We start from the raw sequence: 12430 nt of genomic DNA on the forward strand, positions 1-12430 counted from the left end.
CATGTACGTCTTTTTTCCATTTCTTGACACACCAAAGAAGGATGAATTTATCACTTCTCATACTTAGTCTAGCCTTTTGTAAGTTTTCCACATATTTGTGTGTAAAGTCCATGGGGAAATTTAGACACAAACATATGCAAAAAACTGAATCAGTATATGATATTAATTCATAATCAATTATATATTGAAGAGTTCATATTTTTATACAGAAATTAATAACATAAATAAAATACAACCACTGTCCATCATTCATATTTGCAAATTGTTTGAGAAATATATCTTATTAACCACGCGCGAGGGCCGTACTGGGCGAATATTAGCCCGAGGTCTTGACAGTACGGTCCCGAGCAAGCTTGGTTAATAAGAGATTTATTACACGGCTAGAAACTTTGTGTAGTGGGAATTGCTACCCGGTAGATGTCGTGGAAAACAATGTGCGGCAGAACTTTTACGCTCGCTATTTATTTCTGTGTTTAAGGTCATTTCATTTTCAAAGCAATTAAAACTCCGAAAAAATCTTGCAAAAAAATCTAGCAAAAATCTTGCGCTAAATCGCGAGGGAATTAGCGCGGGATCATCCGGGACAAAACCCGGTCCGATACTTGGAAAATATCGGCCCTCGCGGGACCGGAAATTAAGTAATCTGATTGACTGATTTAGTTATTAGCCCTCGGACCACCTTAGTTGTGTAATAAAAGAGTTTACTGGTATTTAAAGGCCTAAAGCCCAGCGTGAATCTATGCAGGTTGAAGAGAGTCAGGTAAAACTAATGATATGATTACAAGCCATCTAGGGGGGTCAGGGGGTATGCTCCCCCGGGAAAATTTTATATTTGGGCCTTTTGAAATCGCTAGAAATTCATTTAAAACTGCTTACATGGAGAAATTTATTAATTTTATATACTGATGAATACAACTTTTCTTGGAACTATAACAGTTAAAAGTAAGTGAATAAATAAGATGACCCACCCCCTACGTGTAGATCAAAATTACATAACCCACCCCTTTTCGAGGGCTCAAAAACTGATGACCCACCCCCTTTCTGCTCCGGCCCACCCCCCCCCCCTGTACTTATTGACCAGTCCCTAATCACTAGCACTTACATCGCGTTGAGAGCAATGTTGCATGAATCGGCTTTACAACATGCGATCGTATCTACGCAGTTCGAGTGGAATTTCAGTCAAAGACAGCAAAATTCTTTCGTATTCTCATTCATAATTATGACGCGGAATTCAGAAGTGCGTGGATTACATAACCCCATTTGTTTATAGATAGTTGTGTTAGGTAATGCTTAATCACCACATGCACAATCGCCGTATTTAAAGATCCCTTTGCTTAGTTTCGGGGCATTTCGAAAGAGATACGCAAGCCGGGAAGTCCGGGCGAATTTTCGACCCTCCCACCTCCCCTTCGGCGACGTAATAGACAACTATAGTGCTTTCTCACCCTGTCACTCATTGCCTCGGCCACAATCTTTCCCCATACCTTATCCACGCCGGACAATGAGCGGCATAATTAATGAGTGAGAATGGTATACTATTTCATCTTCAAATATAATTCGAAAGCATTCACTGTATATGTGGCTTTTGTTTAATCCTGGGTCTTGATATCCGACCCTTGCCGAGCCTAGACAAAACGCAGCTTGAGTGTAACGATTTGTTTACGCAATGTTTTCTCCGACAGTAGTCGGAAATATCCGTATTTTTTTTCGTGCTTTTTCATGGAGCAATCGTAACGATACGGCCTTGAACACATTGAACGGCGGTCTACCTATAACAATTCAAATATAGCGTCGCAAAAACAAAGCGTCGAACGCATATTTTGCTGTTTCATTTCCGTAATCGACTGCCTCGAAAGGTCCTTGCAGTTTTAAAGTATAGAATTGTCAGATCTCGCTGAAATTTGCACTGTTTATTTGTGTAATGTTAAGGAATATGTGTATAAATACCCGGCGCGAACGAGCCATTTTTGACAAAATTATATGGCTGCATTTCCTCCGCGAAGATACGAAATTGTTAAATTAAACTACAAAGAAACTGTAATGATAAGTTCGAAGAACAATGCACAGGATAAACCTTCGACTCATACTTCATGCAAAAACGTCGATATCTCGAAGAGACTTTGATTTAGTCTTTTTATTTTCTTTTGTAATTTTGTTTAGAAATTTTTCTGTTATTCTTGATATTTGACTCGTTTTATTCGTTTTTTTTTTTATTATTTATGTGACTCGTTTTATTCGAGCAGGAGCCAATACTGTAATTTTCTGGTTACTCCACTCTTTTTAGCGAGGAATATAAAACATATATTTTTTGTTTCTCATTCAAGGGTTTTGAGTTTCAGTAGTCGGAACCGAACGGCGATGGAGAAACGACCTGCAATGAATCACGCAATCAAGAACTTGCGTTTGCGTGACTGCTTCCCAAAATTGATGTGAAGAGCTTGCATGTTTGAAAGCTGAAAAGCTTTCTTATCTTGTTCTTATTCCCATTTTTTTGGTGTGGTACATTTTTAAAAATGTTTAAAAACGCGTCTTAGTTTTTAACCAAATCTTTCAAATTGTTTCTTTGTTTTGGTCGGAGATCATTTGTACTGCCATTTAACTGGTATGAGTTCATTTATTCAAGATTGCACACAAAACGTTTTCAACACCTAGGTTATTCAGTATTCGGAAAAAAAATAAAAATTTGAAAGCCTAAGCAGGAATTTGTCCAAGCATGGACAAGCAATCCACAGACTTGCGTGTTACTCAATATAAATTAAATGGTATTTTAAACGTTTTTGCTGTATTTGTCTAATCAGGTAGTTAAACATTAACTGCCCGGTTTTAAGCATTAAGCTTTAGGCGTCTTGTTCACTCTTTTTCACAGGGCTCTGAAAGCAGGCAGTCAGACCCCTCTCCTGGTAACCATTGCTGAAACTACCTTCCCTAATGCATGGTCTGTTTCCGTGCTCGGAGCACTTCATGCACTCTATGTGGTGAGCATCATGAGTAGATGGCCGCCTGCTCCCTGGAACCCATTTTCTGGAAACCAGGCAGTCAAACTTAAAGGTTTCCTTTAAGACAATTGAAAAGCTTTGAAAGTTGACATTTGTTTGTGCCAAATGTTGGCTTCTTAGTAACCTGCAATCATGCGTTATTTTTCTCGCGGCGGTGTAGTCAATGGAAAAATGAACGCCTGATACAATTACTTGTCGAGTCGTCTGTAAAACGTCCAGAATCTGGACTTTTTTCTGATTGGTCAGGAAACAAAAGGCAACATTAAACTCTATTCTAATTGGCTGATTGAGTTCGAGTGTAACTTTCGGTCCCAAAATATCGCGCGTAGAGGATTTTATTTGTGTTGAGCGGAATGAAGTAGAGAGCGAGTTTTCTAGCTTTAAGAAAATCTCTCAAAAGTTTTATCAACAAAACACTTGAAGATGAACAAAGGGAGTGTATTCGACAAATAGTTTGTGAAAGAAAAGATGTTTTGGCGGTGCTTTCGACGGAATTCGACAAGAGCGTAATCTATCGCCAATGGTGTCGAAGATTATCACAACATTCCCGGGCATCATCGCACCACCAAAGATGCCAGACGATCGTGCCAGTGACAAAAACTACGACCTTGAAATGTCTGATCTGATAATTTTGTCCAGAGAATTGGTGCCTTACACAAAATCAGCCTTTGCTGAAAACAAATTTTTAAAACCCGCCGATCAGTAAAAATATAATTTGAAGTTATTTGAATAATGAGGCACGACCACAAAAGGTTCACGGGGATTTCGTGCAGGCCTGTCTTTAACTTAATCAGTTTTCACAAAGCAGACAGTACCTTCACCAACCGAGACACTACTCTCACAGAGATAGCAATTTTTGTTCAACTTTTTCGCATAACTGCCATTACGTGTACCAAAATAAACCTTTTAACAACTTTTGCTGCAAGCTCACGCTTATCTCTTATCAGATGGCATCGCCGACATTCCGGCGTTGACAGACACTTTAGCTAGGGGGCGGCAGACGACTTGACAAGTAATTGTATCAGGCTTTCCTTTTTTTCGCCTTCCCTCCGCCGCGAAAAAAAGAAAGCCTGGTCGCAGGTTAGCTTCTTAGCTGGTTAGTAGCTGATCTTTTTAAAATGCAGAAGTGAAATTCAAGATGAAAATAATTGCAAACAATAATTTTACTGATTTAGAAATTAAAACAGGCATTTCAACCTTAAATTTAAACAAAATTTGTTAAAATTGACCTGGAAAAAGGTAAGCTTATTGTCTAACAGTTGTTATTTTCTAATTCAGCCAATTGAACTGCGAGAAGCATTTCCAGAAAAGAAGTGCAAAGTTAAGAGTCTTGGAGTAGCTGTGTTTGGAGAAGTAAGTTGAATTGAATACAATATTAAATACAATATTAATATCATGTTAAATTAATAACTACCAGTAGTAAGAAGTTATTAACAGGGCTGTATCAAGAAGTATGACAATTTTATAATTTACAAAATTAATTAGTTTTAAGAAAAAGATGGCACTTTATTATAAGTTTTTTAACATACAAATTGAATAAACCCCCAAATCTAAAGAGCCCTCAAAACATTTATTGATAAATTATAATAGTTTACAAGATAGAAAAATACTAAATCTGGGTCACCGGTAATAGTAGCTCAAAAAACAAGAAGGATGGTGCATGTAAGATCCGCTGAGATAATGCTAATCTCCTTTAAAGTCAATGGCTGATCAAACTGGTACTGACGCCGAAAAGAGGAAAATTGGATTAGTCACACAATTATCATTAAAATTGCATCCATGTTTACTATGTAATTACTTAAACTTGATAGCCAAGGATTAATGACAAATTTAAACCTGAGCATACATAGCGGTATATACTTTAGAAATGACGAGACCTTTCATAATAACATTATGCTGACTTAAATGCTATGGGTTGTCTGAGCATTATTTTACAACCATTTGTATCCACAGTGTTGCAACCTGGACTATGTCAAAGCCATAGATTCTGGAAGGTAGGTCTGGTTCAGAGCAGTGGCGGATCCACTTTGAAGTGCCGCGGGGCCCGGGGCCCCCTTATTTTTTTCGGAAATAGTGCATTTTCTTTGAAGTGCCAGAATTTTTTTCGCATAATTCAACATTCATAGTCAAGCGGGCCCCCCCTTAGCTAAAGATCTGGATCCGCCGCTGCAGAGGATGGCAATAAAAAAATGTCAGTCAATACTTTAGTTTTTTTCTAGCGATACCTATCAACTTTGAAACCCTTGCATACTTAAAGGGATTCATGTCAATGACATATCCACTATATGACATGGATTACACATAGACTGAACTGCAATATGATATAAATTTTTGGGAGATCGGAATGAATATCACATGACAATGACGTCACACAGGTTTTTGCTCTGAATCGAATTTCAGCCCGTAACTGCTCTCAAGATCCTCCACGCTACGTATACCTTGGGTGTTTGCCTTCAGCTCTGTGGAGTTTCATCGAAATCTACAAGAGGAATTTTGAAATATCTTGGAATTTCTTTTTAGGTGGTATAATTTATGCGTAAAATAAAGACAAGACTTCACATAAAGAAATTTGCTTCTTTTTGATGTTTAGTGAGAGGCTTTAGCCCTCATTCCTTTTAAAAATGTCCCATATCCGATATCCAAACCGTAAGAAGTAGGTAGACTTGCGCGATTTCAAAAAATATGAAATATATGAATCATAGTGAAGCGCAATGTTTAGCCCTATTTACCAATTTTACGCCTACTTTCGCAAAAAAAGGGATTATTTCAAAACTCGTCGATGAATTTTCCCCAAACAATACCTGAATTTCATGCTCATTGAAAACTTCTAAGGTCGTCAAACATAAACTCAAAATTGAGTAAATATTAAAGCGATCTCGTAGTTTTGAATAATTTTGTGCTCTGGGATTTCCTATTGTTTCGAGTTGAGCACAACATCGAATTCCTGTGCACCACGCGTGAAATGGCTACGCTTGGCCACCTTCCGAAAGCTCCAAGGTTTCAAAGTTGATAGGTATCGCTAGAAAAAAACTGGGTCGAGCCACCTTAAGCATTCAGCTACATATCAACCACTCCATTGTCCCATTTAGTGCTGGGAAGTAAATAAGTAATAGATAAAATATTCGCGTCCGATCTGTATGGGCGTATACAATGGCGAGCTGAAATGAAAACAATAAATTGAATGCAAAGTATTGTTATGCGAATTGGTAGAGATCTGTATCCAAAGTTAATGAATTAACTAATTAGCTGAGCAGGAGTTTGTATCAAAAGTTAATTCTATTGTTTGATTTGTGCATGTATTGGGGTTTACAGTTGTGTACATGTGATCTGAATACTGTGTTGGGATTGGTTTGCACCCTCATGAATAGTTACCGGTAATGAATTTTAATGTCTTTTCTTTCATGTGCATTGTATTGAGGTGTGACTGCCATTTGGCATTTAAACTAGTGTGTTGTTCCAACTATTAGGTATGTGTGTCAAGACATTGGTGGATCTGACCCGGAGAGGATGGCTGCCCCACGTGTAGAGGAGTACATCCGTGAATTATTCAGTGGTTCAACTGCTGTCAATGTAAGCATTGATTTCTTTTTGATATTTTTTTTCCATTTTTATATGTATATACGTAAATTAAATAATTTATTTATCATTATTTTATTTTGAACTCAGGCCAAAATGTTGAACTTCTTATGAGTTAAAATTAAATTCAGAAAATCAAGTTCTTATAAGAACTTTGACATTTAGGTCAGTTAATTTTGACGACCAGTTCTTTTATTTAGATTGACGATCGATACATTATTGGAATCAACAAAAACTGTACTTTGGTTTGGCTAATATTAGAAAGTCTGATGTTTTGCCCAGTCCTGCCTTATTTTAATTGATCTTAACAAGTCTTGCGCATATTCCTGCTAACTTGTGAGTTGTCAGTGGTTGCCTCTTTTCACCCTGACACTTAGATGGCAAAATCCTGGCAGGCATCACTTTTATTATTCATTCATTCATTCATTTATTTTATGTATAATGCTTGGTTTTTTTTGCATATTATAGGTGACAGTTGTTAAAGATGCAAGTGAGTTTGAAAAGAATTATCCACTGTATGCAGCTGTCAACAGGTGTTCAAGAGGTATATGTGGTTTGTTATCAGATTTTCTAAATTATTTTCAGGATTTATTTGCTTGGTGAACGTGAAAAGAGGTCTGAGTGCAATCAGCAAATGTGATTTGACAAACTAGTCAAGTATTTTGACCACTTATTCGCTGTGCTAACTATCTACAGTATACAGAGTATCTAGAGGTGTTATATTATTTTTTAAGGAGGCTCGATGTAGTTTTTTTAGCCGAAGGGTGGTTGTTTTGAAAATTAAAATTACCTAGGAAGCCAATGTTCGATTTTTGCCAAAATACACCATAATGATCAAATATGACCAAATTTGATCAAAAAATGAATACCAAGAGTCAATCTAGATTTCGAGAAAATCAAGCTTGTTTGAGAACAAAAGAAAACGTCAGTGGTTGCTATGGTAACCTTTGTGACAAAGTGACAGGTATAAAATTAAAATTTGGTCATATTTGATCATTATGGTGTATTTTGGCAAAAACCGAACATTGGCTTCCTAGATAATTTTAATTTTCAAAACAACCACCCTTCGGCTAAAAAAACTACATCGAGCCTCCTTAAGGCGCTTAATTGTTGCCATGTAGTTTCCAAAACAAGTAAAGTAAGGCATTAAAACCTGGCCCAAAAAATGTATGTAATAAACCTAAAGCTGCGCACTAAATTTTTTGGCTGTGTAAGTTTTCAATATGCTTGGCTCTTCTGTTATAAGTTACCGGGTATTTTGACTGTAGTACCCGTACATTGCTTTTATTGCAATAAATTGATGACTCAAAAAATGGATTGATCTCAGATTTTATTAATAAATACCAATGGTGTCCCTTATGGTTTTCAAAAATTTGATAAAAAGAAAGATTTCCTTGGTTTAGTTTTCACATAGATGACCCCAAATGAACATGACCTTTATTTGCTTTGGATAAAGAAGCATGCACATTGGCAATAACTGATATGAATTTATATGGACTAAAAAAATTGTGTTTAGTTGCTGTTTTATTTAATGCTGAACATCGCTATAATTTTAGCTGTTGATAGACATACTGGCAGAATTATCAATCTGGAATATGTGGGAGAGGGAGAGATCACAAAAACTGTCCTGTTAGTTGGAAAGGTAAGTGAAAAAAAGGTTACATTAGTATTGCAATTACCAGCTTAAGGTAGCTCTCAATAGTTTAGTCAGAACTAAATATGCCCGTCTTTGGTATTCTATCACAGCTATATCAATAACGTTAAGAAAAATCTTTTTTTACACAAACGTAAACAAGATTTACCAATGAACAATTTGAGGTCATGGTGACGTCAAAATCTATTTCCATGGCAACGCCATATGAGGTTAAAGATACACTATTTTGGACCTTTCGAGGCTGATAACTCATAAACTACTCGGTGAAAGTTTTTCGTTTTCACATATTTTTATCCAACTGATAAAATAAACATTTTTGCCAAATTTTAAAGGAATCTGTCAAAGGGATTCGGAGCTACGTTATTTTTGCATAAATTTAAGGTGGCTCTGAAAATTTCTGACAGAATTTTTTAATAACAGTAAAAGTGAGTCCGCTATGCGAACATGTGTGGACTTTCATTTGAATAAAAGTTGACATTATGAATTAATCAATGAGTTACTGTAGCAGTCAACAACTTCACGTTTCGAATCGAGTAATTCGAGATACAAGGCGAAAAAACAAAGAACTTGTCAATCAATTTATTATTTACAAGACTGTTGGAAGAACAAAGTGTACTATTACTTGTCTTATGTACTACGCTTTAAGAAACAAACGTTACCATTGCCGCTTGGGATGTCACGCAATGTGAAGGAGCGTGGTGTGACCCTTTGTCACGTCGTTCACGACAAATGCCTTTTTTCATGCAAATAAAAACCTAGAATCCTACAAGAACAGCAGTTATTAGACCAAAAGCCTTTCCTTACCGCTAGCAAGATAGGATACTATTTTCATTAAAAAAGAAATGTTGCGTGGAGCACGTGAACTGTCTCGCATCGCTTGTTTACACAACCCTTACTTTTTGTGTAAAGCTTGTGTAAACAACTCATCGAAAAACTTATTTTCTTTCAATGAGTTCTTTTTTAACCTTTTTGGAATAAGAACTTTTCAATAAGATTTCACAAATAATTTCTTATATTAGTAGCTTGCGTAGAAAGGCGGAGAAATATATTTTTCTGTTTACGAAATATTCACTTGAAGTCGGTGTTTTGCGAGGCGGCGAAGGACGTTATTTGAACCGACAATTAAATTATTTTGTCGCACGGTTTGGATATATGCATATTCTACGGTTCGATGTTATTTTTATTCTTTTCATGACAATGTTTTAGTTCAGTTCTGAATTCGACATCGGTCTTTTGTTAAATATACTACTTGAGAGAAATGGAGCTGGTGAATTATATCCCAGAGTCCAAGACAAGTAAAACAACATGATCAGCGAACTTGTTTTGATACAACTCGTTGTGCATTCATTGTGTTTGGCAAAGCTGAAATAAATAAATAACCAGACATTTGATTCGTTTTAATATGCGAATCAAAAATGCTCGAGCCGCACAGAGAAACAAAAACTGTGGAAAGTGAGTCAAAAGTGTGAAAAACAAGAAACGTGACCTATGACCGCAGTTGTTCAGCTCATTAGATATGAAGATTTCAGCAGTCGTGATTGTTATTTCACTTTTCATCTACGCCACCGCTGCCTTTGAAGTTGTTCCTTGATGTATATTTTCCAGCCACCACACGTTCTTCGAAAGCTGTGTCAAAAAGGCTTCTAGATTCAAGAATAAAGTGCGACTTACTCGATACTGATCGAATTTCTGGGTTTACTCTCTTGGCTGCCCATCTCACCGAAACTTCGGATCCTCCGATCACTGTCGAAAACTTCCGAAAGCACTAACCCGAGTTATCACGGAAAGTGACCCCCCAATCGGAAAAAACTGCATGACAACAATGTGTAGACTTTAAAGTCCACACAAAAAGTTGTCAGATCGTTTCCTTTGTCCTTTAAACAAAAATATTTGAAAAACAAAAACTTTTACCGTCTAGTTTTAGGGTAATTACCCTTTAATGGTCAAAAATATAGTATCTTTGACCACTTTTGTAGTTGCCATGGCAACGAATTTTGATGTCACAGTGACTCCAATTTGTTTATTAGTAAAACCTTTACAAGGATGTTCTGAAAGTTATACTTCAACATTACAGGTGTAGCGAGCCACCTTAAGACTGCATTCAACATCTCTTCCATTTGTGTAGCTAAAAAGGCCAAAAAAATTGGGATAGTTAATTAGTGTGCTAGTCAGAATAATACTAGTCTATTGTCAAGCCAAAGTGTCGCATCTTCCTGGAATAAAACCTGGTTTCTGTCAGTAGCATAAAGCAACCATTTACTAGTGTTTCTACTCCCTCCTGGATGAGATGCATGCTATTCTATCACGAAGTTGTTGCCATCATTAATGTTACTAGTATCCATTTATTCACCTATTGGAGAGGGCCATTGTAAGAGTAAAGAGTCTTGCCAAGAACACAACCCAATGACCCTGGCCACAGCTCTAAGAACCCGAACTCCACAATCCTGACATGGCTATGTCAATACTGTGACATATTGCTGAGTTTCACCGTCACGCAATCAAAAAATAAATTCGAAACCATTCAACTACAGAAGCTATGAATTTTAAATAATATAGATAATAAATAGATAAACAATTTCTCCAAGTTTCGGGTCTGTGCGGTGTACCGTTCGCGAGTTATTTTCCGAACCTTTCCACGCAAATTTATAAAGCTTAGTATGGAGACGCCATAACTGTGTCCTTCCGAGGGACACAGTAATGGCCGCCGTGATGTCAGAGAAACCATCTGGAACTCAATTCTGTTTACAACAGCGGCTATCCTTGGCTTAAGAGCTAGTACACTTTCACATAAACACCACTTATTATATCTGAAATGTTCAATCTGCTAAAAATGGAAAGGAAAGGCCTTTTTTCAAACAAAACAGCTTTGTCACGGCACTCAGCTTGATGTCACATACGACAGAGAACTCAAATATTCAAAATGCTCTGTTTTTAAAACGAATGACACTATCGATCTGGAAATTTGCAAAAATATATATTTTTAGTTTGTCTTTCGCCTTTATGACGTAACATGAAAACCAAGAATAGCTCCTTTAATTTGTGATTAGCTACCGGTATATTTCCCAATCTTTCAAATGACTGGCGGCCAACAATATCAAATTGTTGAGCAGCATAATTATGTTGATCTTAAATTTACTGCTGTCTTCAATGTTATCCTGTTTGCTTAAAATCAAAATCGGATACATAAGTGGTCTCTTCTTCAATCATGTCACTCTGCGGTGTACGATGTAATGGCCACCAAGGAGATTACTAGCCTGTGTACAGCCGTCCCGCTTTGAGAGGAGCGGGACGGCTGTACACAGGCTAGGAGATTACGAGTGTAGTTGTAATTCAGAGGTTGAATCTAAAGTGCTTTATTACAGGGTGTTACATATGACACTGGTGGTGCTGACATTAAAGCTGGTGGAGTTATGGCTGGAATGAGCAGGTAACAATTATAATTATATTATTCTTATTGGAGTGTCGCTGACACAAATTTCTGGCATGAGATGCGAAAAGTAGTTATCAAGTTTTCTGGGATCCATACATTTGCGAAATTCACAAGTCTAAAATTCAGTGGCCGTTTTCACACTAGAAGACGGACAAATCATCTGGATGAAGAAGTCATCTGATGATTTCTTCATCTAGTGTGAATTTAAGCCGGCTTTTAAACAATTTGTCTGTCTAGACAACCCAGTCGTCCTTGAAAAATCGTCTTCCTAAATGGCAAATCAACTGACAAATTCGGACGACTTTTACGTCCAAAATCGTGTTCGTCCCGTTTCCACACTGAGATGATTATTTTGTCCTTCTGGACGATTTGTCCATCTCTAGTGTGAAAACGGCCAGTGTAGTTGATCATTCTGAAATTCTTGCAAAACACAGAATTACACAAAGTGTTGAAGATCGGATAGTAAGTTTTTCAACTGTAATTTGTAAACATGTTTCTTGGAAAAAAAGACTGTTTATAAAGAAAATTGTTGATGTAAAGGAATACAACGCACACAAAGCCAAGTTGGTGTCACTTGGTCCCATCACAACACAATGCCTTTTTTTTTTTGAACCCATCAGTTTTGAGCCCTATCAGTTTTTTGTCTGGTAATTGGTGTAAGTAGGCTGACTAAAACTGATATAACTACAGACTATAAGGCTCACTGTTGGCCTGCATTGTACGCAGGGGTTGTTCAAAGAAGCTAGGGTAAACTCCTAACCTTGAGTTAAGTCT

General features: G+C 37.0%; 2 protein-coding genes across 2 annotated transcripts in view; both read left to right on the forward strand.

Moving 5' to 3' along the window:
• Window positions 1–12430, forward strand: part of LOC144643301 (uncharacterized) — a 203599-nt gene that overhangs the window by 80993 nt on the left and 110176 nt on the right. The window lies entirely within an intron of this gene.
• The window catches only part of LOC144643364 (putative aminopeptidase W07G4.4), a 37230-nt gene that overhangs the window by 14776 nt on the left and 10024 nt on the right, over window positions 1–12430 (forward strand). Inside the window, 7 exon segments of the mRNA XM_078502573.1 lie at window positions 2867–2975; window positions 4275–4349; window positions 4950–4990; window positions 6464–6566; window positions 7041–7116; window positions 8129–8214; window positions 11589–11653. Coding sequence (XP_078358699.1) covers window positions 2867–2975; window positions 4275–4349; window positions 4950–4990; window positions 6464–6566; window positions 7041–7116; window positions 8129–8214; window positions 11589–11653 — 555 coding nt within the window.

This window comes from Oculina patagonica, chromosome 2 (genome assembly GCF_052425735.1).
Source record: "Oculina patagonica isolate OP01 chromosome 2, crgOcupat, whole genome shotgun sequence".
Classification (NCBI taxonomy): Eukaryota; Metazoa; Cnidaria; class Anthozoa; order Scleractinia; family Oculinidae; genus Oculina; species Oculina patagonica.